This window comes from Pseudophryne corroboree, chromosome 9 (assembly GCF_028390025.1).
Source record: "Pseudophryne corroboree isolate aPseCor3 chromosome 9, aPseCor3.hap2, whole genome shotgun sequence".
NCBI classification, from domain to species: domain Eukaryota; kingdom Metazoa; phylum Chordata; class Amphibia; order Anura; family Myobatrachidae; genus Pseudophryne; species Pseudophryne corroboree.
Genome location: NC_086452.1, coordinates 62,705,873 through 62,733,166, shown reverse-complemented (window position 1 = coordinate 62,733,166; position 27,294 = coordinate 62,705,873). Strand labels below are relative to the sequence as shown.

The 27,294-nt window shown below is 49.7% G+C and overlaps 1 protein-coding gene and 1 long non-coding RNA gene across 2 annotated transcripts in view; one reads left to right on the top strand and one right to left on the bottom strand.

Moving 5' to 3' along the window:
- Positions 1–546: 546 nt before the first annotated feature.
- The window catches only part of BEST4 (bestrophin 4), a 203,935-nt gene continuing 177,187 nt past the window's right edge, over positions 547–27,294 (bottom strand). Inside the window, exons 6-8 of the mRNA XM_063939452.1 lie at positions 21,709–21,789; positions 15,836–15,990; positions 547–1,569 (exon numbers count right to left, since the gene is read on the bottom strand). Of these exons, the coding sequence (XP_063795522.1) occupies positions 1,143–1,569; positions 15,836–15,990; positions 21,709–21,789 (663 nt within the window). The 3' untranslated portion in view covers positions 547–1,142. The remainder of the gene's footprint in view (positions 1,570–15,835; positions 15,991–21,708; positions 21,790–27,294) is intronic.
- On the top strand, positions 2,361–17,006 carry LOC134957487 (uncharacterized). Its single transcript, XR_010186615.1, has 2 exons — positions 2,361–2,481; positions 15,798–17,006. It is a non-coding gene; the product is annotated as an uncharacterized LOC134957487 (long non-coding RNA).

The following is a 27,294-nucleotide window of genomic DNA, read 5'->3' as shown; positions in this document are numbered from 1 at the left end:
GGGATCCTGAAGTATATCTGGGAAAGTTAGGATTGGGCTGTGGTGGGGGAGGGTTAGGTTTAGGCGCCACCTGGAAGGGGGGGTAGTTTGGTATAGGCACTAAGGAGATAGGGTTAGGCAACATAAAACTGGTGTAAAGGTGGCAGATTTGGATAGGGACAGATTACGGGTCTGTTTTGAGATCTGTTGATTGGAGCAATGGATTTGTATTCAAACTTGTACAAATGTTAAGCTTTCCAGGAATACATGGGGTTGTTATCTAAATTGCACCGTTCACCTTAAATATATGAGACTTCTACTGGCAAATAAATTAATTAGCTTGGAGTTCTGTCCTGTTTATATGTCCTCCTTTTAGCTACACTGGCTAGAATCAACTTTTTACACTATTAGAAAGTCAGCTCGATCTGTCTCAGTTGCATACAGTGCCAGGAACAAAATGTGACCAGTAACTAAATCATAGTATTAGAAGTATTTGTGGATAAGCGAAATGATAAGGATGGCATATAATGGTTACTGCATGGGTTAATAGTAATAAAGAAATGGTAATTATAACAAATAGTCAGTGCTTTATTAGCAAAAATATAACAAGAAGGCCACAAGAGAATACGGGAGGCATTTGATATGCTGGCTGTCGGGATCCCGGCGCTCAGCAAACCGACAACTATTCTCTCTCTCTTGGGGTGTCCACGACACCCCTGGAGGGAGAATAGCGTAGCACGCCATCATGCCCACAGCGTGGAGAGTGCAGCGAGCCTACAAGGGGCTCTTTTGTACTCACCCCATTGCCTGCATGCTGGCGGTCAGGATCTCGACGCTGGTATCCCAAGTGCCGGCATAATGTAGTAGACCCGAGAACACATCAGGATAAAAACACGAGTAGCACTAAGATATCCTGAAGAAGTGTCACCAGTCTACAAATGGCTACAGATATCTAGTTGGATCATTAACACATACCCAGGTACGCCAAGGGCAATCTCTGGTTACATAACATTAAGCTACTTACAGCTCCCTGGAAGGGGAGTTTTACCAGTGTCAGTAATAATAAGGCAACAATTCAATAAAGATAGTATACAGCTGCACAGTTTGTTTCCAGGAGAGCCACAGGTTTCCTATCTCTTGATGACTACTGTAGACATCTCTCGTTACCCCTCGGTCTGGTCTGGATCCAAGTCCTCGTCAGAAGGTTCATCAACGGTGATTAGAACAAGGGGGATCTTGGGCTGCTCCATCTTCTTCTGCTTCTCGGAGGCCTCCAGCCTACGCGGAACCCTGGGCATAACTTGAGGGGTTGGTGGCTCACTGGCCCTACTCTCATCTTCTGTGTTCTCTTCTTCATCAATGCGCCCGTCTGGATCAAGATCGCTGTAACGGGCATTTGGGCTGGGAGACGGGAACCCGTCCCCTCTGAAGCGGACAAGGTGGTTCCGTGTGCCCCGGCCCATGAAGTTTTTCATGCTCATTGCAGGGGAAGCGGCGGAGGACAGAAAGCGGCTGAGCATTGGAGTGCGAGCTCGAGGGAGGTTGGGAGTGGCTGACACTTGCTGACTCTGCTCCGAGTCCCCAACAATACTGAAAAGAAAGGACACACTTTCAATGAAAACCTCATCTTGGTACAAATGTAATTCTTCAATAAATATATATATATATATATATATATATATATGTGTGTGTGTGACTGAAAATGGACAAAGCAGATTTTATTAGTAATATATGAAGGTGATAATGTAGTTCCTGGTACTGACGTGCAATGAATGAACAGTGGCCTGGCCAGTAAGGGTGTAGTATGGTATGCTGGCGGCCGGGCTCCCGGCGCCGGGAGCCCGACTGGCGAGCGCAAATGAGCCCCTTGCGGGCTCGCTGCACTCGCCACACTGCGTGCACGGTGGTGTGACACGCTATTTTATTCTCCCTCCAGGGGGGTCGTGGACCCCCACGAGGGAGAATAAGTGTCGGTATGCCGGCTGTCGGGATTCCGGCGCCGGTATACTGTGCGCCGGGATCCCAAGAGCCGGCATACTGAAGACCACCCGCCAGTAATTGTCTATGAAGCCTGCTCTTCACATTCTTGCATTTCCCCAACTTCCAATTTATTAATTACCTGTTCCTGCAATATCAGCCTTCTACCTGAAGAGGGAGCTATCAGGATGTATCCTAGGGGTGGGCAAAATACGGCCCGCGGGCCGGATGTGGCCCGCAAACCGATCCTGTCCGGCCCACTGCCTCCCACCAGCGAGCAATGACAAGCGGCCCGACCGACTGAGCTGCTTGTCATTGCTCTGCACTGCAGTACCTCCAAGCTGCCAGCGGCGCCTCTCGCTCCTGCTGCTGCGTTGTAGCAGCCTCCTCCAGAGTCCCCAGTGACAACGGCTGTGTTCAGCCGAAAAGGGGGCGGGGCTACGTGCCGATGAGGGGGGCGGGGCTACACGGGACAAGAGCCAGACTGCTACAGATCCATTCTTCCTGCCACTGCCAGCCAGATCAGTAAGTTATTGGGAAAAGTGAAAGAAACTGTGTGTGTGTGTGTGTGGGCAGTGGCGTCAGACTGTTTTAGGTTTGGGGGAGAGATCTTTAGCTCTCGCTGTACCAACCCCTCCCGTGTTCTGTCACCATGTCACCCCCCCCCCCCCATGTTCTGTCACTGTGTCACCCCCCCGTGTTCTGTCACTGTCACCCCCCCCCCCGTGTTCTGTCACTATGTCACCCCCCTCCGTGTTCTGTCACTATGTCACCCCCCCTGTGTTCTGTCACTGTGTCACCCCCCGTGTTCTGTCACTATGTCACCCCCCCGTGTTCTGTCACCATGTCACCCCCCCCCGTGTTCTGTCACTGTGTCACCCCCCCGTGTTCTGTCACTGTCACCCCCCCCGTGTTCTGTCACTATGTCACCCCCCCGTGTTCTGTCACTATGTCACCCCCCCTGTGTTCTGTCACTATGCCACCCCCCCGTGTTCTGTCACCATGTCACCCCCCCGTCTTCTGTCACTGAGTCACCCCCCCCCCGTGTTCTGTCACTGTCACCCCCCCCGTGTTCTGTCACTATGTCACCCCCCGTGTTCTGTCACTATGTCACCCCCCCCCGTGTTCTGTCACTATGTCACACCCCCCGTGTTCTGTCACTATGTCACACCCCCCGTGTTCTGTCACTATGTCACACCCCCCGTGTTCTGTCACTGTGTCACCTCCCCGTGTTCTGTCACTGTGTCACCTCCCCGTGTTCTGTCACTGTCACCCCCCCCCCGTGTTCTGTCACTGTGTCATCCCCCCCCGTGTTCTGTCACTGTGTCACACCCCTCCGTGTTCTGTCACTGTGTCACCTCCCCGTGTTCTGTCACTATGTCACACCCCCCGTGTTCTGTCACTGTGTCACCTCCCCGTGTTCTGTCACTGTGTCACCTCCCCGTGTTCTGTCACAGTGTCACCTCCCCGTGTTCTGTCACTGTGTCACACCCCCCCGTGTTCTGTCACTGTGTCACCTCCCCGTGTTCTGTCACTGTGTCACACCCCCCCGTGTTCTGTCACTGTGTCACCTCCCCGTGTTCTGTCACCGTGTTACACATCCGTGTTCTGTCACTGTCACCCCCCCCTCCCCATGTTCTGTCACTGTGTCACCCCCACCGTTTTCTGTCACTGTGTCACACACCCGTGTTCTGTCACTGTCACCCCCCCTCCCCGTGTTCTGTCACCGTGTCACCCCCACCGTGTTCTGTCACCGTGTCACACACCCGTGTTCTGTCACTGTCACCCCCCCTCCCCGTGTTCTGTCACCGTGTCACACCCCCCATGTTCTGTCACCGTGTCACCCCCACCGTGTTCTGTCACTGTGTCACACCACCGTGTTCTGTCACCATGTCACCCCCACCGTGTTCTGTCACCGTGTCACCCCCACCGTGTTCTGTCACCGTGTCACACCTTTTCCCAGGGGCCATAAGACACTGGATAATTTGCTTGCTGCACAATAATTATCCTAAATAAAATGTTAATGTGCAAAAAAGGCTCTCTACCTGGCGTAATGTGTGTAAAAGGGGCTCTACCTGGTGTAATGTGTGTAAGTGGCGCTGTGTGGCGCAATTTGAATAATGGAGACTATTGTGCAGCCTAATATGAATCTGTATTATTTTTTGCCCACACCCCTTCCACATGAAGCCACGTCCCTATATTTTTGGCAAGTGGGGGGAGCTGCTATTTTGTATGTGGCCCTCGGATACTGACAGGAAATGTCAAGTGGCCCCTCAGCTGAAATAATTGCCCACCCCTGATCTAGCTGCTTCTAGCAGATAATAGATATAATCTGATTGGTTGCTATAGGCAACATCACCAGTTCTAAAAATCTCCCACCTTAGTAAATTTTCCCCAAAGTATCAATCCTCCAGGCACTGTGATTTTACTATGCAGCACACTGCGAGTTTCTCTTACGTCCTAGAGGATGCTGGGGGCCACATTAGTACCATGGGGTATAAACGGGTCCACTAGGAGCCATTGGCACATTAAGAGTTTGAGAGTGTGGGCTGGCTCCTCCCTCTATACCCCTCCTACCAGACTCTGTTTAGAAAATGTGCCCGGAGGAGCCGGTCACAGCTAGGGGAGCTCTAAAGAGCTTCTTTAGTAAAAGTTTATTTTTAGAGTTTATTATTTTACAGGGAGGCTGCTGGCAACAGCCTCCCTGCCTCGAGGGACTAAGGGGGGGAGTAGTGTCCGCCCTGCGGGGCCTGAGCCACTTTCTCCGCTGACAGGACACTGAGCTCCTGAGGGGATAGATCGTTCCCCGCCACAGGGGATCGCTCACCACAGCAGCATGTCGCCATCCCCTTACAGAGCCAGAAGATCAGTGGCGAGTCAGTCACCGGCCCCCCTAGCAAGCGGGGAGCTGGTGTGAAGATGGCGGCAACAGGGTAGGGAGCGCAGTACTAACTGCACTCTGGGGCTCAGCGGTACATAGTGCGGCAGTGTGAGGGGCGCCCTGAGCCAGCGCCTACACTGACCTCTCAGCCTGTCAGGGTCCCAGGATCGCTGCCAGTACAATTCCTCAGGCCAGTATAATCTCCAGAAGACCGGGAAGACAGCGCCATTAAGGGGGCGGAGCTTCTCAGAGCGGACCCAGCAGCGTTCAGCGCCATTTTCCTGCCTGCAAAACGCTGTCAGTGAAGAGCAGTCCCTCCAGAGCAACTCCAGCTATCTCTTCTGGTACCGGGGTTGTTTGTGGAAGGGGGGGGGGGGGGGAAGGCTGCATACAGGCTGTGTAACCTATTAAGGTGCACAGTCAGCGCTGGTTGGTGTCTCCCTATACATTGAAAGCGCTGTGTGTGGGTTGGCTCCAATCTCCGTGTCTCTCTTGCCATTCTTGGGGGTGAAACGCTGTCGTGTGTGTGTGTGTGTGTGTGTGTGTAGTGTTTGGGGTCTCCATTTAGCTATGTCCAGGGACTCTGTGTCATATGCTGCAGAGGATATGTCCTCTCAGGATGATCTAATTCCATGTAATCAGGATTGCACTGTTTTAGCACAGATACCAGCAAGGGAGCCTGAATGGTTATCCTCTATCAAATCTATGATTTCTCAGATTTCTACTAGGGTTGCACAGAATGAATCTGCAACTCAGGTTTTACAGAACTCTATGGCAGTTTGTTACGGTTCTGTTACCTCAGGGCCCCCCTCTGTAGGTTCCGACAAACGTGCTCTTGCTCAGATTATGCAAGATGAAACGGATACCGATTCTGACACGGCAGACGGTGATGGGGATGTGCTCAGGGGGGCCGCATCTCTTGCTAAAGGGCTGCAGTTGATGATAGAGGCTATCAGGGATGTGTTGAATATTGCTGATACAACACCTGAGCAGGTTGAGGAGGCTTACTTCACTGACGATAAGAAAGCCTCGCTAACCTTCCCTGCGTCCAAAGAATTAAATGCTATTTCTCTGACGTCCTAGTGGATGCTGGGAACTCCGTAAGGACCATGGGGAATAGCGACTCCGCAGGAGTCTGGGCACAACTAAAAGAAAGCTTTTAGACTACCTGGTGTGCACTTGCTCCTCCCACTATGACCCTCCTCCAAGCCTCAGTTAGATTTTTGTGTCCGGCCGAGCTGGATGCACACTAGGGGCTCTCCTGAGCTCTTAGAAAGAAAGTATAATTTAGGTTTTTTATTTTACAGTGAGACCTGCTGGCAACAGGCTCACTGCAACGAGGGACTAAGGGGAGAAGAAGCGAACCTACCTGCTTGCAGCTAGCTTGGGCTTCTTAGGCTACTGGACACCATTAGCTCCAGAGGGATCGACCGCATGGAACTGGCCTTGGTGTTTGGTCCCGGAGCCGCGCCGCCGTCCCCCTTACAGAGCCAGAAGCAAGAAGAAGTCCGGAAAATCGGCGGCATGAAGACTTCTGTCTTCACCAAGGTAGCGCACAGCACTGCAGCTGTGCGCCATTGCTCCTCATACACACTTCACACTCCGGTCACTGAGGGTGCAGGGCGCTGGGGGGGGCGGCGCCCTGAGCAGCAATAAAAACACCTTGGCTGGCAAAACAATCACAATATATAGCCCCAGAGGCTATATATGTGATAATTACCCCTGCCAGAATCCTTAAAAAAGCGAGAGAAAAGTCAGCGAAAAAGGGGCGGAGCTATCTCCCTCAGCACACTGGCGCCATTTCTCCCTCACAGTTCCGCTGGAAGGAAGCTCCCTGGCTCTCCCCTGCAGTCTACACTACAGAAAAGGGTAAAAAAGAGAGGGGGGGCACTAAATTTAGGCGCAGTAAATATTATAGCAGCTATAGGGGACATAATTCAGTTAGTCCCTGCATTATATAGCGCTCTGGTGTGTGCTGGCATACTCTCTGTCTCCCCAAAGGGCTTCTGTGGGGTCCTGTCCTCTGTTAGAGCATTCCCGGTGTGTGTGCGGTGTGTCGGTACGGCTGTGTCGACATGTTTGATGAGGAAAATTATGTGGAGGCGGAGCAGATGCCTATAGAAGTGATGTCACCCCCTGCGGGGCAGACACCTGAGTGGATGGTTTTATGGAAGGAATTACGTGCAAGTGTCGACTCCTTACACAAAAAATTTGACGACATGCCAAATGCGGGACAGCCGGCTTCTCAGCTCGTGCCTGCCCAGGTGTCTCAAAGGCCATCAGGGGCTCTAAAACGCCCGCTACCTCAGATGGCAGACGCAGATGTCGACACGGATACTGATACCAGTGTCGACGACGATGAGTCTAATCTAATGTCCACTAGGGCCATTCGTTGCATGATTGAGGCAATGAAGGAGGTATTACACATTTCGGATATAAACCCAGGTACCACTAAAAAGGGTATTATGTTTGGGGAGAAAAAACTACCCGTAGTTTTTCCCCCATCTGAAGAATTAAATTAAGTGTGCGAAGAAGCGTGGGCTTTCCCCGATAAAAGATTGGTAATCCCTAAAAAATTACTAATGGCGTTCCCTTTCCCGCCAAAGGATAGGGCACGTTGGGAAACACCTCCTAGGGTGGATAAAGCGCTCACACGTTTGTCTAAAAAGGTGGCACTTCCGTCTCCGGATACGGCCGCCCTAAAGGAGCCTGCGGATAGAAAGCAGGAGGCGATCCTGAAGTCTGTATATACACACTCAGGCATTATACTTAGACCAGCTATTGCGTCAGCATGGATGTGCAGTGCTGCCGCTGCATGGTCAGATTCCCTGTCAGAAAATATTGACACCCTAGACAGGGACACTATTCTCCTAACCATAGAGCATATAAAAGACTCAGTCTTATACATGAGAGATGCACAGAGGGAGATCTGCCGGCTGGCATCTAAAATAAGTGCATTGTCCATTTCTGCTAGGAGAGGCTTATGGACTCGGCAGTGGACAGGGGATGCAGATTCCAAAAGGCACATGGAAGTTTTGCCTTATAAGGGTGAGGAGTTATTCGGGGATGGTCTCTCGGACCTAGTTTCCACAGCAACAGCTGGGAAGTCAGCATTTTTACCCCAGGTTCCCTCACAGCCTAAAAAAGCGCCATTTTATCAAGTACAGTCCTTTCGGACCCAGAGAAACAGGTGAGGAAAAGGCGGTTCCTTTCTGTCCAGAGGCAGAGGTAGGGGAAAAAGGCTGCAACAAACAGCAGGTTCCCAGGAGCAAAAGTCCTCCCCCGCTTCTTCCAAGTCCGCCGCATGATGGTGGGGCTCCACAGGCGGAGCCAGGTACGGTGGGGGGCCGCCTCAAAAATTTCAGCGATCAGTGGGCTCGCTCACAGGTGGATCCCTGGATCTTGCAAGTAGTATCTCAGGGGTACAAACTGGAATTCGAGGCATCTCCCCCCCGCCGTTTCCTCAAATCTGCCTTGCCAACAACTCCCTCAGGCAGGGAGGCTGTGCTAGAGGCAATTCACAAGCTGTATTCCCAGCAGGTGATAGTCAAGGTGCCCCTACTTCAACAAGGACGGGGTTACTATTCCACACTGTTTGTGGTACCGAAACCGGACGGTTCGGTGAGACCCATTTTAAATTTGAAATCCTTGAACACATACATAAAAAAGTTCAAGTTCAAGATGGAATCGCTCAGGGCGGTTATTGCAAGCCTGGACGAGGGGGATTACATGGTATCCCTGGACATCAAGGATGCTTACCTGCATGTCCCCATTTATCATCCTCACCAGGAGTACCTCAGATTTGCGGTACAAAATTGCCATTACCAATTCCAGACGCTGCCGTTTGGACTGTCCACGGCACCGAGGGTGTTTACCAAGGTAATGGCGGAAATGATGATACTCCTTCGAAAAAAGGGAGTTTTAATTATCCCGTACTTGGACGATCTCCTAATAAAGGCGAGATCCAGGGAGCAGTTGTTGGTAGGAGTAGCACTATCTCAGGAGGTGCTACACCAGCACGGTTGGATTCTGAATATTCCAAAGTCACAGCTGGTTCCGACGACACGTCTACTGTTCCTGGGAATGATTTTGGACACAGTCCAGAAAAAAGTGTTTCTCCCGGAGGAGAAAGCCAAGGAGCTGTCATCTCTAGTCAGAGACCTCCTGAAACCAAAACAGGTGTCGGTGCATCACTGCACGCGAGTCCTGGGAAAGATGGTGGCTTCTTACGAAGCAATTCCTTTCGGCAGGTTCCATGCCAGAATCTTTCAGTGGGACCTGTTGGACCAATGGTTCGGGTCGCATCTTCAGATGCATCGGTTAATAACCCTGTCTCCAAGAACCAGGGTGTCTCTGCTGTGGTGGCTGCAGAGTGCTCATCTCCTAGAGGGCCGCAGATTCGGCATACAGGACTGGGTCCTGGTGACCACGGATGCCAGCCTTCGAGGCTGGGGGGCAGTCACACAGGGAAGAAACTTCCAAGGGCTATGGTCGAGTCAGGAGACTTCCTTACACATAAATATTCTAGAACTAAGGGCCATTTACAATGCCCTAAGTCAGGCAAAACCCCTGCTTCTACACCAGCCGGTACTGATCCAGTCAGACAACATCACGGCGGTCGCCCATGTAAACCGACAGGGCGGCACAAGAAGCAGGACGGCAATGGCAGAAGCCACAAGGATTCTCCGATGGGCGGAAAATCACGTGCTAGCACTGTCAGCAGTGTTCATTCCGGGAGTGGACAACTGGGTAGCAGACTTCCTCAGCAGGCACGACCTCCACCCGGGAGAGTGGGGACTTCATCCAGAAGTCTTCACACTGATTGTAAATCGTTGGGAACGGCCACAGGTGGACATGATGGCGTCCCGCCTAAACAAAAAACTGGAGAGATATTGCGCCAGGTCAAGGGACCCTCAGGCGATAGCGGTGGACGCTCTAGTGACACCGTGGGTGTACCAGTCAGTTTATGTATTCCCTCCTCTGCCTCTCATACCAAAGGTACTGAGAATAATAAGAAAACGAGGAGTAAGGACAATACTCGTGGTTCCGGATTGGCAAAGAAGAGCTTGGTACCCGGAACTTCAAGAGATGATCTCAGAGGACCCATTGCCTCTGCCGCTCAGGCAGGACCTGCTGCAGCAGGGGCCCTGTCTGTTCCAAGACTTACCGCGGCTGCGTTTGACGGCATGGCGGTTGAACGCCGGATCCTAAAGGAAAAGGGCATTCCGGAGGATGTCATTCCTACGCTGATCAAAGCCAGGAAAGATGTAACGGTAAAACATTATCACCGCATATGGCGGAAATATGTTGCTTGGTGTGAGGCCAATAAGGCCCCAACAGAGGAATTTCAGCTGGGTCGATTTCTGCACTTCCTACAGGCAGGAGTGACTATGGGCCTAAAATTAGGCTCCATTAAGGTACAGATATCGGCTCTGTCGATTTTCTTCCAAAAAAGAACTAGCTTCACTACCTGAAGTTCAGACATTTTTTAAAAGGAGTGCTGCATATTCAGCCCCTCTTTGTGCCTCCAGTGGCACCCGGGGATCTCAACGTGGTGTTGAATTTCCTAAAATCACATTGGTTTGAGCCACTAAAGACCGTGGATCTAAAATATCTCACGTGGAAAGTGGTCATGTTATTGGCCTTGGCTTCGGCCAGGCGTGTATCAGAATTGGCGGCTTTGTCATTTAAAAGCCCTTATCTGATTTTCCATATGGATAGGGCAGAATTGAGGACTCGTCCCCAGTTTCTCCCTAAGGTGGTATCTGCTTTTCACTTGAACCAACCTATTGTAGTGCCTGCGGCTACTAGCGACTTGGAGGATTCCAAGTTACTGGACGTAGTCAGGGCCTTGAAAATTTAGGTTTCCAGGACGGCTGGAGTCAGGAAAACTGACTCGCTATTTATCCTGTATGCACCCAACAAACTGGGTGCTCCTGCTTCTAAGCAGACTATTGCTCGCTGGATTTGTAGCACAATTCACCTGGCGCATTCTGCGGCTGGACTGCCGCATCCTAAATCAGTAAAAGCCCATTCTACAAGGAAGGTGGGCTCATCTTGGGCGGCTGCCCGAGGGGTCTCGGCTTTACAACTTTGCCGAGCTGCGACTTGGTCAGGGGCAAACACGTTTGCAAAATTCTACAAATTTGATATCCTGGCTGAGGAGGACCTTGAGTTCTCTCATTCGGTGCTGCAGAGTCATCCGCACTCTCCCGCCCGTTTGGGAGCTTTGGTATAATCCCCATGGTCCTTACGGAGTTCCCAGCATCCACTAGGACGTCAGAGAAAATAAGAATTTACTCACCGGTAATTCTATTTCTCGTAGTCCGTAGTGGATGCTGGGCGCCCGTCCCAAGTGCGGATTGTCTGCAATACTTGTACATAGTTGTTGTTCACTAAAGGGTTATTGTTATGAGCCATCTGTTGAGAGTCTCAGTTAAATTTCATACTGTTAACTGAATATGGTATCACGAGTTATACGGTGTGATTGGTGTGGCTGGTATGAGTCTTACCCGGGATTCAAAATCCTTCCTTATTGTGTCAGTTCTTCCGGGCACAGTATCCTGAGGCTTGGAGGAGGGTCATAGTGGGAGGAGCCAGTGCACACCAGGTAGTCTAAAAGCTTTCTTTTAGTTGTGCCCAGACTCCTGCGGAGCCGCTATTCCCCATGGTCCTTACGGAGTTCCCAGCATCCACTACGGACTACGAGAAATAGAATTACCGGTGAGTAAATTCTTATTTTTTGAAAAAGCATGGGAAAACCCAGAGAAAATATTCCAGATCCCTACAAGGGTTCTGGTTGCTTTCCCCTTCCCTGAGGAGAATAGAAAAAAATGGGAAAACCCACCCATAGTGGACGCGTCTGTATCCAGACTCTCGAAAAAGGTGGTTTTACCTGTCCCAGGATCTACCGCCTTAAAGGAGCTGGCTGATCGCAAAATTGATACTACACTCAAATCCATATACACGGCTTCAGGGGCGATACTACGTCCTACTATTGCCTGTGCATGGATTTCCAAAGCTATAGTAAAGTGGTCAGACACGTTACTTGAGGATTTGGATACAATGGATAAAAGTGACGTTGAATTGTTTTTACGTAACATTCAGGATTCTGCAGGATTTATGGTGGAATCCATGAAATACCTGGGTTCAATGGCTGCAGGAATATCTTCCATGTCGGTCTCAACTCTTCGAGGACTGTGGCTGCGCCAGTGGTCTGTCGACACGGAATCCAGTAGAGGTGTGGAGACCCTACCCTACACAGGTCAGGCTCTCTTTGGGGATGCGTGGATGTCCACGGCTACAGCGGGCTGCTGCGGGTTCCCAGGAACAGAAGCCTGCTTCAGGTACGCCAAAGTCCGCAGCATGACGGTGGACCGCGCGGCCTGGAGGAAAGGACTAAGACATTTCAGTCACGTCTGGGTGTCATCCGGCCTGGATCCCTGGGTACAAGATATTGTGTCCCAGGGGTACCGGGTGGAATTTCAAGATCTCCCTCCTCACCGGTTCTTCAAATCAGGCTTGCCTGCTTTGCCGGCAGACAGGGCTAACCTACAGGAAGCCATCCAGAAGTTAGTGGAAGCACAGGTTCTCCCCAGATGCAAAACAAGGGTTACTATTTGAACCTTTTCGTGGTACCGAAACCGGATGGTTCTGTCGGGGCCATTCTGTACTTAAAATCACAAAACCCCTTTCTGAGGGAGTTCAAGTTCAAAATGGAGTCTCTAAGGGTGGTGATATCAGGTCTGGAGGAGGGAGAATTCCTGGTATCCCTGGATATCAAGGATGCATACCTCCACATTCCGATTTGGCAGCCGCATCAAGCTTATCTCCGATTCGCACTGTTGGACTGCCATTTTTAATTCCAGGCCCTGCCATTCGGACTCTCCACAGCACCGAGGGTTTTCACCAAGGTGATGGAAGAAATGATGGTTCTCTGCAGACAGGTGGTGAACAGAATTCCATATCTGGTTGATCTGCTGATAAAGGCATCGTCCAAGGAGAAGCTGTTAGAGTCCATAGCCCTCACGACCCAGCTTCTCAAGGAACATGGTTGGATCCTGAATCTTCAAAAATCACATTTGGAACCAACCAGGAGGTTGTCATTTCTGGGAATGATCCTCGACACTGAAGTGCAGAGGGTGTTTCTTCCAGAGGAAAAAGCCTTGGTGATACAAACAATGGTCCGGGATGTCCTGAAGCCAGCCCCGGTGTCGGTTCATCAGTGCATTCACCTTCTGGGGAAGATGGTGGCCTCTTACGATGCACTGCAGTACGGGAGATTTCATGCTCAGTCCTTCCAACTTTGATCTCCTGGACAAATAGTCGGGATCTCATCTACACATGCACCAGAGAATACGTCTGTCGCCAAAGGCCAGGATCTCACTCCTCTGGTGGCTGCAATTACCTCACCTTCTGGAGGGCCGCAGGTTCGGGATTGAGGACTGGATCCTTCTAACCACGGATGCAAGTCTCCGGGGCTGGGGCGCAGTCACTCAAGGGGAAACCTTCCAAGGAAGGTGGTCAAGCCTGGGAGCCAGCCTGCCGATAAACATTCTGGAATTAAGAGCCGTCTACAACGGTCTTCTCCAAGCAGACCATCTTCTGAGAAATTGGGCCATTCAAGTGCAGTCGGACAATGTAACGACAGTGGCTTACATAAACCGACAGGGCGGAACGAAGAGCAGAGCTGCAATGTCAGAGGTAACAAGAATCATCCTCTGGGCGGAAAAACACGCGTTGGCGCTGTCGGCAATCTTCATTCCGGGAGTAGACAACTGGGAAGCGGACTTCCTCAGCAGACACGATCTCCATCCAGGGGAGTGGGGCCTCCATCCGGAGGTGTTTATGGAGGTGACAAATCTTTGGGGTGTACCTCAAATAGACATGATGGCCTCTCGTCTCAAAAAGAAGCTTCGGCGGTATTGTTCCAGGTCGAGGGACCCGCAAGCCGTGGCGGTGGACGCCCTAGTGACTCCGTGGGTGTTCCAGTCGGTATACGTGTTTCCTCCACTTCCACTCATTCCAAGGGTTCTAAAACTCATAAGGAGAACAAGAGTTCAGGCAATCCTCATTGCTCCAGACTGGCTAAGAAGGGCTTGGTACGCGGATCTTCTGGATCTACTGCTAGAAGAGCCGAGGCCTCTTCATCTTCGAGAGGACCTGCTACAGCAGGGGCCCTTCGCTTATCAAGACTTACCGCGGCTACGTTTGACAGGATGGAGGCTGAACGCCAGATATTAGCTTGGTAGGGCATTCCGAACAAGGTTATTCCTAGCCTGATACAGGCTAGGAAAGGAGTAACGTCGAAGCATTACCATCGCATTTTGAAAAAATATGTGTCTTGGTGTGAATCCAAGAAGTTTCCTACTGTGGAGTTTAAACTTGGACGATTGGTCCAGATTTCGGCCCTATCCATTTTCTTCCAGAAACAGTTGGCTGCCCTCCCTGAGTTTCAGACCTTTATGAAGGGAGTTCTGCACATCCAGCCTCCCTTTGTGCCGCTAACGGCGCCCTGGGATCTTAACGTGGTGTTGCAGGTCCTCCAGTCGGACTGGTTTGAGCCTCTACAGGAGGTTGAGGTCAAGTTTCTCACGTGGAAGGCTGTCACTTTGTTGGCCTTGGCTTCTGCTAGATGTGTGTCAGAGTTGGGGGCTTTGTCATGTAAAAGCCCATACTTAATCTTCCTTGAAGATAGAGCTGAGCTCCGAACACGTCCGCAGTTCCTTCCAAAGGTTGTGTCGGCATTTCATATCAACCAACCTATTGTGGTACCAGTTGCTACTGACTCCTCAGTTTCATCAAAGTCCTTGGATGTTGTAAGGGCTCTGAAAATCTATGTGAAGAGGACTGCTCGTCGCAGAAAATCGGACTCTCTGTTTGTCCTGTATGAACCCAAGAAACTTGGGTGTCCTGCTTCTAAGCAGACAATCTCTTGCTGGATCAGGTGCACTATCCAGCATGCGTATTCTATGGCGGGATTGCCGTGTCCTACGTCTGTTAAGGCCCACTCTACTCGTAAGGTGGGTTCTTCCTGGGCGGCTGCCCGGGGTGTCTCGACTTTACAGCTTTGCCGAGTAGCTACTTGGTCTGGGTCGAACACGTTTGCAAAGTTCTACAAGTTCGATGCTTTGGCCTCTGAGGACCTGAAGTTTGGTCAGTCAGTTCTGCTGGAGCCTCTGCGCTCTCCCTCCCGTTCTGGGAGCTTTAGTACATCGCCATGGTACTATTGTGGACCCCAGCATCCTCTAGGACGTAAGAGAAAATAGGATTTTAATTACTTACCGGTAAATCCTTTTCTTGTAGTCCGTAGAGGATGCTGGGCGCCCGCCCAGCGCTTTGTGATCCTGCAGTGGTTACTTAGTTCAGTACTGCTTAGTTCTTGGTTAAGTACTGTTTTGATACTTGGTAAGTAATATTGTTCAGCGGTTGCTGATGTTTCAAGCTGGTTAGCTTGGTTTGCCTTGTATGTGTGAGCTGGTGTGAATCTCGCCACTATCTGTGTATAATCCTTCTCTCGAAGATGTCCGTCTCCTCGGGCACAGTTTCTAGACTGAGTCTGGTAGGAGGGGCATAGAGGGAGGAGCCAGCACACACTCTCAAACTCTTAAAGTGCCAATGGCTCCTAGTGGACCCGTCTATACCCATGGTACTAATGTGGACCCCAGCATCCTCTACGGACTACAAGAAAAGGATTTACCGGTAGGTAATTAAAATACTATTTTTAATAAGAAAATTAGGTAATAAAGAAATATAAAAATGAATGCTTAAAATATTTGGCGGATGCAGCAAACTCTCTAATTTATATCATAACCTTATTCTGCATCATTATATACAATCTCTATTATGTCACACCCAGTTTGTAGCAGTTGTACTTAGACTGTTCATATTATTCTGTGGACAATCAACTAGTATTAATTGCCTTTCACTAATTGTCTTCTCCATTCTACCTAATACACAGATACAGTTTCCAGCCAGAGTGAGCTACAACGTCCATACCGCATGTCGAAGGTGGATCCCATGAAGGAGGGTTTCAGGGTTTCGGATGCTGTGGCCACGGTATAGGGAGGTAGTGCACTCTGCTCGTCCCAGTATTTGTCTTTTACCATAGGTGGCAGGTTTTGGTACATGTCATCCACAGATAAGAAAGATACCTATTAGAAGAGAGCAAAGAATAAAATACAGACAGTGCCGATATCCCTTCCCTCTCAGGACACTTGTAATACAGACAGTACCAATGCCCCTTCACACTCAGGATTATTGTTATACAGACAGTCCCGGTGTCCCATCACTCTCAGGACACACGTACTACAGATAGTCCCGATGTCCCTTCACTCTCAGGACACATGTACTACAGATAGTCCCGATGTCCCTTCACTCTCAGGACATGTGTGATACAGACAGTCCTGATGTACCCTCACTACCAGGACACATGTAATGCAGGCAGTCTCAGAGTCCCCTCACTTTCAGGACACGTAATACAGACAGTCCCGATGTTCCCTTATAATCAGGACACATGTAATACAGACAGTCCTGGTGTTCCCTTATACTCAGGACACATGTAATACAGACAGTCCTGGTGTTCCCTTATACTCAGGACACATGTAATACAGACAGTCCTGGTGTTCCTCACTCTCAGATCACCGTTGAAAAAACTTTGAACAACATCAACAAAGATGGCTAGGAATGAGAGATGCACAAACAAAATTCTTAAAACTGTGCAAATGCTAGGAGCTTAGAACACAAAATTCCAGAGCTAATTGCAATAGTGATTAGGGATGATCTGGATATTGTGGCTATTACGGAGTCATGGTGCAATGAGAATCATGCCTGGGACATAGCTATACCAGGATACACTTTATTTAGAAAGGATAGAGTGGGCAAAATTAGAAGAGGGGTAGCAATGTATGTGGAAAAAAAAGCATAAATGCTGCTTTAATACAAAATATTTAAGAAAAAAATGAGGCCCTTTTGGTGACCATAGTAACAGAGGAGAAGGACATTAATAGCACTTGGGTGATCTATAGACCTAATGTAAACTGGAAGGGGTCTTTCGCAGGTTCAACTAGAAGTGGCAAATGTTCATAGGATGGGTGGGACACCTCATGGACACCTGTGAGAGTCAAAATTTATGGCAATCTATAATTTGTGAATAAAATCCCGGAAATAATACCTGGCAATGATGTATGACATTACCAGCCTGGGAGAGCGCTCCCAATGTCCGTCTTTAAGCAAAGAAGCCTTTTCAGCGATGATGCAGCGGACGGTGAGATTTGCCGAAACTGGACCATTCAAAGTGCTGGTGCTATTACACGTTCAATTTTTATACTAAGCCGTATCTAGAAACTTCTCTGTAATAATGTATTCTGATTGCATTTTTTCCTTATAATTTGATATTTTATAGGGTCAATATTATCACATTATATACTGTTTTTTTTTAGCGCTGATCAGATTTTTATTTTGGTTTCACATGTAATACAGGGGCTTACTTATGTAGTTCTGTGGATCCCATTTCACTGTATATCGCATCAGTTCAATATGATATAGAAGAAGATCCTGTGTGCGCATGCGCTGCCGTATAAAAGCAGGTCCTGTGTGCACATGGGCCGGTGTCTGAAAGCAGGTCCTGTGTGCGCATGCGCCGGTGTCTGAAAGCAGGACCTGTGTGCGCATGTGTCGGCGTCTAAAAGCAGTTCCTGTGTGCGCATGCGCCGGTGTCTGAAAGCAGGGCCTGTGTGCTCATGCGCTGCCATCTAAAAGCAGGACCTGTGTGCGCATGTGTCGGCGTCTGAAAGCAGTTCCTGTGTGCGCATGTGTCGGCGTCTGAAAGCAGTTCCTGTGTGCGCATGCGCCGGTGTCTGAAAGCAGGGCCTGTGTGCTCATGCGCTGCCATCTAAAAGCAGGACCTGTGTGCGCATGTGTCGGCGTCTGAAAGCAGTTCCTGTGTGCACATGCGCCGGTGTCTGAAAGCAGTTCCTGTGTGCTCATGCGCTGCCATCTAAAAGCAGGGCCTGTGTGCGCATGTGTCGGCGTCTGAAAGCAGTTCCTGTGTGCGCATGCGCCGGTGTCTGAAAGCAGGGCCTGTGTGCTCATGCACTGCTGTCTAAAAGCAGGACCTGTGTGCGCATGTGTCAGCGTCTGAAAGCAGTTCCTGTGTGCGCATGCGCCGGTGTCTGAAAGCAGGACCTGTGTGCGTATGCACTGGCATCTGAAAGCAGGACCTGTGTGCATGCACCGGCGTCTGAAAGCAGGACCTGTGTGCGCCGGCGTCTGAAAGCAGGACCTGTGTGCGCATGTCCCGGCATCTGAAAGCAGGTCCTGTGTGCGCATGCGCTGGCATCTGAAAGCAGGTCCTGTGTGCGCATGCGCTGGCATCTGAAAGCAGGTCCTGTGTGCGCATGCGCTGGCGTCTAAAAGCAGGTCCTGTGTGCGCATGCGCCGGTGTCTGAAAGCAGGTCCTGTGTGTGCATGCGCTGGCGTCTAAAAGCAGTTCCTGTGTGCACATGCGCCGGTGTCTGAAAGCAGGACCCGTGTGCAAAACAGGACCAGTGTGTGTATGCACTGGCATCTGAAAGCAGGACCAGTGTGTGCACGGTGTCTGAAAGAAGATCCTGTGTGCACATGCGCTGCCGTCTAAAAGCAGGAGCTGTGTGCGCATGTCCCGGCATCTGAAAGCAGGTCCTGTGTGCGCATGTGCCGGCGTCTGACAGCAAGACCTGTGTGCGCATGCGCCGGCGTCTGAAAGCACGTCCTGTGTGCACATGCGCTGGCGTCTAAAAGCAGGTCCTGTGTGCGCATGCGCCGGTGTCTGAAAGCAGTTCCTGTGTGCTCATGCGCTGCCATCTAAAAGCAGGACCTGTGTGCGCATGTGTCGGCGTCTGAAAGCAGTTCCTGTGTGCGCATGCGCCGGTGTCTGAAAACAGGGCCTGTGTGCTCATGCGCTGCCATCTAAAAGCAGGACCTGTGTGCGCATGTGTCGGCGTCTGAAAGCAGTTCCTGTGTGCACATGCGCCGGTGTCTGAAAGCAGTTCCTGTGTGCTCATGCGCTGCCATCTAAAAGCAGGGCCTGTGTGCGCATGTGTCGGCGTCTGAAAGCAGTTCCTGTGTGCGCATGCGCCGGTGTCTGAAAGCAGGGCCTGTGTGCTCATGCGCTGCCGTCTAAAAGCAGGACCTGTGTGCGCATGCGCCGGTGTCCGAAAGCAGGACCTGTGTGCGTATGCACTGGCATCTGAAAGCAGGACCAGTGTGTGCATGCACCGGCGTCTGAAAGCAGGACCTGTGTGCGCCGGCGTCTGAAAGCAGGACCTGTGTGCGCATGTCCCGGCGTCTGAAAGCAGGTCCTGTGTGCGCATGCGCTGGCATCTGAAAGCAAGTCCTGTGTGCGCATGCGCTGGCGTCTAAAAGCAGGTCCTGTGTGCGCATGCGCCGGTGTCTGAAAGCAGGTCCTGTGTGTGCATGCGCTGGCGTCTAAAAGCAGTTCCTGTGTGCACATGCGCCGGTGTCTGAAAGCAGGACCCGTGTGCAAAACAGGACCAGTGTGTGTATGCACTGGCATCTGAAAGCAGGACCAGTGTGTGCATGCACCGGTGTCTGAAAGAAGATCCTGTGTGCACTGCACATGCGCTGCTGTCTAAAAGCAGGAGCTGTGTGCGCATGTCCCGGCATCTGAAAGCAGGTCCTGTGTGCGCATGTGCCGGCGTCTGACAGCAAGACCTGTGTGCGCATGCGCCGGCGTCTGAAAGCACGTCCTGTGTGCACATGCGCTGGCGTCTAAAAGCAGGTCCTGTGTGCGCATGTCCCGGTGTCTGAAAGCAGGTCCTGTGTGCGCATGCGCTGGCATCTGAAAGCAGGTCCTGTGTGCGCATGTCCCGGCGTCTGAAAGCAGGTCCTGTGTGCGCATGCGCCGGTGTCTGAAAGCAGGTCCTGTGTGTGCATGCGCTGGCGTCTAAAAGCAGTTCCTGTGTGCACATGCGCCGGTGTCTGAAAGCAGGACCCGTGTGCAAAACAGGACCAGTGTGTGTATGCACTGGCATCTGAAAGCAGGACCAGTGTGTGCATGCACCGGTGTCTGAAAGAAGATCCTGTGTGCACATGCGCTGCCGTCTAAAAGCAGGAGCTGTGTGCGCATGTCCCGGCATCTGAAAGCAGGTCCTGTGTGCGCATGTGCCGGCGTCTGACAGCAAGACCTGTGTGCGCATGCGCCGGCGTCTGAAAGCACGTCCTGTGTGCACATGCGCTGGCGTCTAAAAGCAGGTCCTGTGTGCGCATGTCCCGGCGTCTGAAAGCAGGTCCTGTGTGCGCATGCGCTGGCATCTGAAAGCAGGTCCTGTGTGCGCATGTCCCGGCGTCTGAAAGCAGGTCCTGTGTGCGCATGCGCTGGCGTCTAAAAGCAGGTCCTGTGTGTGCATGCGCTGGCGTCTAAAAGCAGTTCCTGTGTGCACATGCGCCGGTGTCTGAAAGCAGGACCTGTGTGCACATGCACCGGAGCCTGAACATAGATCCTGTGTGCACATGCGCTGGCGCCTAAAAGCAGGTCCTGTGTGCGCATGCGCTGGCTTCTGAAAGCAGGTCCTGTGTGCGCATGCGCTGGCTTCTAAAAGCAGGTCCTGTGTGCACATGCGCTGGCGTCTAAAAGCAGGTCCTGTGTGCACATGTGCCGTTGTCTGCAAACAGGTCCCGCGTGAAAGCAGGACCTGTGTGCGCATGTGCCAGCGTCTGAAAGCAGGTCCTGTGTGCGCATGCGCCGGTGTGTGAAAGCAGGACCTGTGTGCGCATGCACCGGAGCTTGAACGTAGATCCTGTGTGCGCATGCACCGGCGCCTGAAAGCAGGACCTGTGTGCGCATGTGCCGACGTCTGAAAGCAGGTCCTGTGTGCGCATGCGCCGGTGTGTGAACGCAGATCCTGTGTGCACATGCACCGGAGCCTGAACGCAGATCCTGTGTGCACATGCACCGGAGCCTGAACGCAGATCCTGTGTGCACATGCACCGGAGCCTGAACGCAGATCCTGTGTGCACATGCACCGGAGCCTGAACGCAGATCCTGTGTGCACATGCGCCAGAGAATGAAAGCAGGTCCTTTGTGCTCATGTGCCGGAGCCTAAAAGCAGGTCCTGTGTGCGCAAGCGTCGGCGTCTGTGTGCATGTGTACAGATAGATAGATAGATAGATAGATAGATAGATAGATAGATAGATAGATAGATAGATAGATAGATAGATATACTCTAATTATTATATATTATACTAGCTATTTTTTAGGCAATTAAAATTATCTATAGCCTGCTATTATTATTTAGGGGAAGCTAAGGTACAAAGTCTATTCAGCTGTGACTAGCAGGTCACAGCATACCTGCTGCAATGGCCACTGGTCTAGAAAGGGGGCGGAGCAATAGCTGATGACGGGCAGAGAGCAGGGAAGTATTCAACTTCTCTGCTCTTTTCTTTTTGTAGTGCAGATTACGCCATCCTGAGATGACGAATCTGTTCTCTTCTATGAGTCGCTCTCCCCATACTACTGTATGAGGAAGTAATCCTGACACAGAGTGGGGGCGCTGCTAGAGAAGCCATGTACTTCTGCATGGTAACCCGTTTCCTGTATAGAATGAAGTAGTGAAAAGCCCTGTGCTCGGTTAAACAGCCCACAGACACTCCTGGGGGTAAATTTACTAAGATGGGAGTTCTATTTAAGATGGGATGTTGCCCATAGCAACCAGTCAGATTCCAGGTATTATCTTCTAGAAGGTGCTAGATAAATGAGAAATAGAATCTGATTGGTTGCTATAGGCAACATCCCATCTTAAATAGAACTCCCATCTTAGTAAAACTACCCTCTGTTGTCCTCTCACATTGTTGTATTTCATTAATGTTCTTACTTGCAGATTCCTATCAATCAGTCTGTTGGTTTCAAAGTCATCATCATCTTCTCCAAAGGGATTAATGAGCTGTTCAGCCACCTGGAACATAGAGAGATTGATGTGTCATGTGCATTTTTATTAAGTCAATTATTATTATTATTATTATTATTATTATTATACGATCACACAAGTTTTGCAGCAAACTCTAAGAGGATAAATTTTACAAGAAATATAAGTACAGACAGTAAATAAGTTCACATAAGTACAGAAATACAGTGAGCATTTAGCATAATTAAGTAGATCAGACAAAGGGCAGAGGGCCCTGCCCATATGAGCTTACACTCTATAGGGGGTGTAGGTGGATACAATGGAAAGAGGTGGGCAGTGACTGAGTTAGGAGGAGGGGTAGTAAGATAGCTAGAAATGTTACAACAAGGCGTGTGGAAGGTTGGGTGACAGGTGGACAGTGTGAGAGGGCATTCCAGTAGTTAGGAGCAGCCCGGGAGAAATCCTGAATGCGAGAAAGGGACGTGGTGATCGGTGGGACAGTAAGACGGCAATCAGGGTGAAAAGGTCGGAGGCAGGGGGCCTGTTTCTGAGTCAGGTGCAGAATATCAGGCAGCAGCAGCAACGTCTACGTTGTCAGAACCGCGACGCCCCCTTACGCCGAGACCACACCCCCTCCCGCCCTGCGAACGCCTCTGCCTGTCAATCAGGAAGTGGTGTTCGCACAAGTGAGATGCCGTCTTATTGTATGCGCACGCGCAGTGCGGTTGCTGCGTGTGCATACACTTCAAAAGGCCCCAGCATGCAAACGTTCCGTGCTGAATCGGGCCCCAAGTCTGAAGTTGAATACCATTGATGGGGAAGAACCAGATGGTTTTCTACCATCTATGGCAGGCGTTCCCAACCACGGTCCTCAAGGCACACTAACAGTGCAGGATTTAGTGATATCCAGGCTTCAGCACAGGTGACTTAATTAGTACCTCAGTTATTTTGATTTAACCATCTGTGCTGCAGCCTGGATATCACTAAAACCTGCACTGTTGGTGTGCCTTGAGGACCGTGGTTGGGAATGCCTGATCTATGGTATGAAAACACACTGAGCATAGCTCCTCCCCCTGACACATGTGAGGCCCCGCCTCCAGCCTCTGATTGGCCTGCAGCCCAGAAAATAGAAAAGCAGGGATGACCATCGGTGGGTGAAACTATTGATGGTTCTCTTGCAAATAGTTTTAAATAACTGACATTACAACGTAATTTTGGGGGATTGTTTAATAAACTTAATTATCTAAAAAAATCAGGAAATTATGACGTTTATGTTTTCTGGAGATGGAGATAAGTTTGTCTCTTCTCCAGTGGCAGTTGCAGCGCAGTCTCATATTCAAATAGGGGAGTCACACCAACTGCCCGGAAAGTGATGTTTAGCCATGTGGTGGGGGCGGCGGGTAGTTAGTGTGGCTCCCCTATTTCAATTTTGGGCTGCGCTGCAACTGCCACTGGAGAAGAGACAAACTTTTCTAAAGACTTCAGCTATATGATGTAACTCATGTATCTCCTGCACACTGCTATTTTTTACACTACTGCAGAGGTTCTCAACGCGGTCCTCAAGGCACCCCAATGGTCCAGGTTTTAGGTATATCCATGGCTCATTACAGATGGTTAAATCAAATTGACTGAGGTGCTGATTAAGTCACCTGTGGCCAAGCATGGATAAACTTAAAACCTGAACTGTTGGGGTGCCTTGAGGACAGCATTTGAGAACCTCTGCACTCACTACAGCAGAGTTTTCTAAACTCCACTATCACAATCTAGGTTTAAGAATATCTATGCTTGAGTCCAGGTGGTTAAATACATTGACTAAGGTAATAATGAAGTCACCTGTGCTCAAGTATGGATATCATTAAACCTTGACTGTAATGGTGGAGTTTGGGAAACTACAGGTCAAAAGTTCTAGAATACCCCAGAGGTTCTCAAAAGTGGTCCTGAAGGCACCCCAACAGTCCAGGTTTTAAGTATATCTATGGCTCAGCATAGATGGTAAAATCAAATTGACTGAGGTGCTAATTAAGTCACCTGTGTCCAAGCATGGATATACTTAAAACCTGGATCGTTAGGCTGCCTTGCAGACCGTGTTTGGGAACCTCTGGAATACTCCCTTTTTTCCAGTAAATAGCCTTTAATGGTACAACGGTACGTTGCAATCTGTTATAGGTTAGCAAAAATAATGTAAATCTCAGAGTTAGAAAAATATATATTTTTTTACAGGTAACAATTATTGTGTTAAAAATGTACTGGTGTTCTGTAGCAATAGAAGTAAATTAAGCCTTAAAATTTGATGCAAACAATTCCTGCAGGTGTCCCAACTTCTACTGATAACTTGATTCCAAACCCGTTGTCTGTATAAAAGCTGTGTTGGAGCAGATCATGCTTGTCTACTTTCCCAAAACATCCAGGGGACTCCCAAATCTACGGTGGCTAACCCTGATGCTCAGAAAAGTGGACAAATCTCTGACAGGCCACCCACTTGCCGAGTGAAGTGGGTGGTTTGATGACGCAAATTCGTAATGAATTATGTCAGTATGATTCCACCCCCTGCTTTACTATGTGACATTGTATAATGGGTGATGGGATAATGGCATACTTGCCTACCTGACCCTCTCCATGAGGGAGAAAATGCTCTGTTCCTGGACTTTCCTGGTAATGTATGATTGCCATCATCTGTGGTGAAACACTTTTCTTATCAATTACCTAGCTCACCACAGGTGATGGCAATCATACATTACCAGGAAAGTCCAGGAACAGAGCATTTTCTCCCTCATGGAGAAGGTCAGGTAGGCAAGTATGGATAATGGTGATGTAATCACAGCCTCACACCACTACTAAGCTGCAACCACAACTCCTCTTTCCCCCTGTATTATCGATCTGGCAGCTCCCTCCTGAAAAGTCAGCGACTATGGAACAGACTGTTCTCTGAAGCATTAATTGGACAATATTACACCGCGGGAAGTCGTATATTACTATGAAAATGGCATAAAAAAAGCTAATTAACAAAAGAAGACAGACAGACAGACAGACAGACCATTAAAACTCTTAAAATTATATGGGGGAGGTGTATCAAACCTTTGAGAGAGCGAGAAAAAGTGGAGAAGTTGCCTTAGCTAGGGTGAATGAAACACAGCTCTCCCGCAGTATAAGTATAATCATGGCCAATGCTACCATTATGCAGCTTTAGGCATCTGCCTAGGACGCCAGCATCCGGGAGGCGCCGCAGAGTCCACCTAGCACAGACCATGTTGGACAAACAACATATGGGAGCATATTTAGCAATATCAAATATATTTCCTTTTAGATTAAAACAGGCTGGAATAACAAGTATGAGGTTAATGAAGAGATACATTATCTGCAGGGGTCACACACACAAAGATGTAGATGAGCTTTTACCAGGGAGTCCAGAGCTTTTGCCTAGGGCGCCAAGAAGTCTTGCACCGGCCCTGAGTATAAGACAACATGGAGTTCCTAGTATGACAAGTGGTGAATACAGTAATAATATAGTAATATATATATATATATATAGTACTAAATGACAGGATGTACAATTTCACATCCGAAAGGAAAGTAATAATACGAATAAAAACAAAACAAAGGCATCTCAAGCAGTAAACATAATGGCGGGTTACAAAACACTAGTTCGGCCAGGCCTCAGACCCCTGAAAAAATAAAAATACAAAAACAGTCCCATCCCGGCTCACTCGAGGATCAACAGGTGTATAGTGTATATGAAGGAAAAATCCCTTAAGGATTTGCTCAGTGAGTGACATCGCCTAGTGTTTCCCCTCCCGGACCGCATGACAGCGGGCATACACACTGGGGGTGATTCAGACTTGATCATAGATGTGCTAAAATGAACACTTCTAGGATCAGTTTCTCTGACATGCGGGGGGACGCCCAGCACAGAGCTAGTCCGCCCGCATGTCAGGCCCTCCCCCTCCCCCCTCGCACAGGTGTAAAAGCTGCGCTGGCAGGCAGATACCCACCACGTTGTAGGTCGCAGCGGCTGCGTGTGACGTCAGCAACAGTCCGGACATGCCTGCGTTGTCCAGAGCGAGACAGACGCAGGTCGAGTGCACAGCCTCTAGAATCGGAGGGTACGAACCACAGAATGCTTTTTTTTTTGTCCGTATGAATTTTTGGAAGTGACAGTAATATATCGGTGTGATCTGGACCACGGTGGAGTGATTTTAAGACCATTGGGGATGTTTAAAGAAACATTTTAGTGCACGCACCAAGCTTTATTAAAGTAAAAGCCCTTTCATGAGGACAAGCGATTGGAGGGGTGATTAGATATCTAATACTGGAACCTTAACGTATATGGACTTATACTACACATATATTATCCCCTTCACAATTGTCTGTCCAGTATTCGAGAACAAGAGAACCAGCGCTGGGTACTCCATACCATATATTTTTGTTTGTGCATGTTTATTTTATTTGGTGTAGGTGTTCACCAGGTGTTGAGATAAGCTGCAGGTTCGGTGAGCGCAGGAAAGGGAGTTTTCTTACTGATTACAAAAGTTTCCAACCTAACCTAGGGGGTAATTCTGAGTTGATCGCAGCAGCAAGTTTGTTAGCAATTGGGCAAAACCATTTGCACTGCAGGGGGGGGCAGATATAACATTTGCAGAGAGAGTTAGATTTGGGTGGGTTATATTGTTTCTGTGCAGGGTAAATACTGGCTGCTTTATTTTTACACTGCAATTTAGATTTCAGTTTGAATACACCCCACCAAAATCTAACTCTCTGCACATGTTACATCTGTCACCCCTGCAGTGCGCATGGTTTTGCCCAACTGCTAATAATTTTGCAGCTGCGATCAACTCAGAATTAGGCCCCTCATCATTAGGTTTCCAATGAATGTAGCAAGGAAAAAGGAGATCCACCTGCATTACTCCAAACTTGTTGAGAATCCTCTGAGTGGAGGCATTGATTGCTAGAAGGGATTTGTTGCAGAAAGCCAACCATATTAGAAGTATACAGCCACTGAAGCAACTGCATAAATATTAAATGGAGCACAGGAGCTGCCAACCCAACAGGAGCCAGTTTCTCAATGCAGGAGTACCAGCACAACAGGGGAGCGGATCTCCAACTGTGAATAAGTCCAGCAGTAAGATGGTGGCGACTAACACACCACCAGATCTGACCAACAGAGACCAAAGACAAAACAGGTGAACAGAAGGCAGCAAGGGAGCAGATAGAGCCCCAGGAGAGAGTACCAGATGTCGACTATGATAGCAACAACGGTGACATCCACAGCTCAAGGAGCACCGGAGCAGCAGACTAAACTAGAGTTTCAAGATGGCCGCGATCTGCATCCAGCATTCCCCAGGCACCACAGCGAATGAACAGGAGCGTGAAGAAGGCAAACAGGAGTCAGGATGGAGTCCACAGGTACTTGCCACACAATACCGTCAACCATGGGTGCCAGAGATACAGCCAGAAGCGGGAACAACGGGAGCTGGAGATGCAGGAGCTGAATGGGAGCAACAAAGGAGGATCACAGTGAATCCCACATGTCTGCGGCAAAGCCGTGGGAGCCGAAAAGAC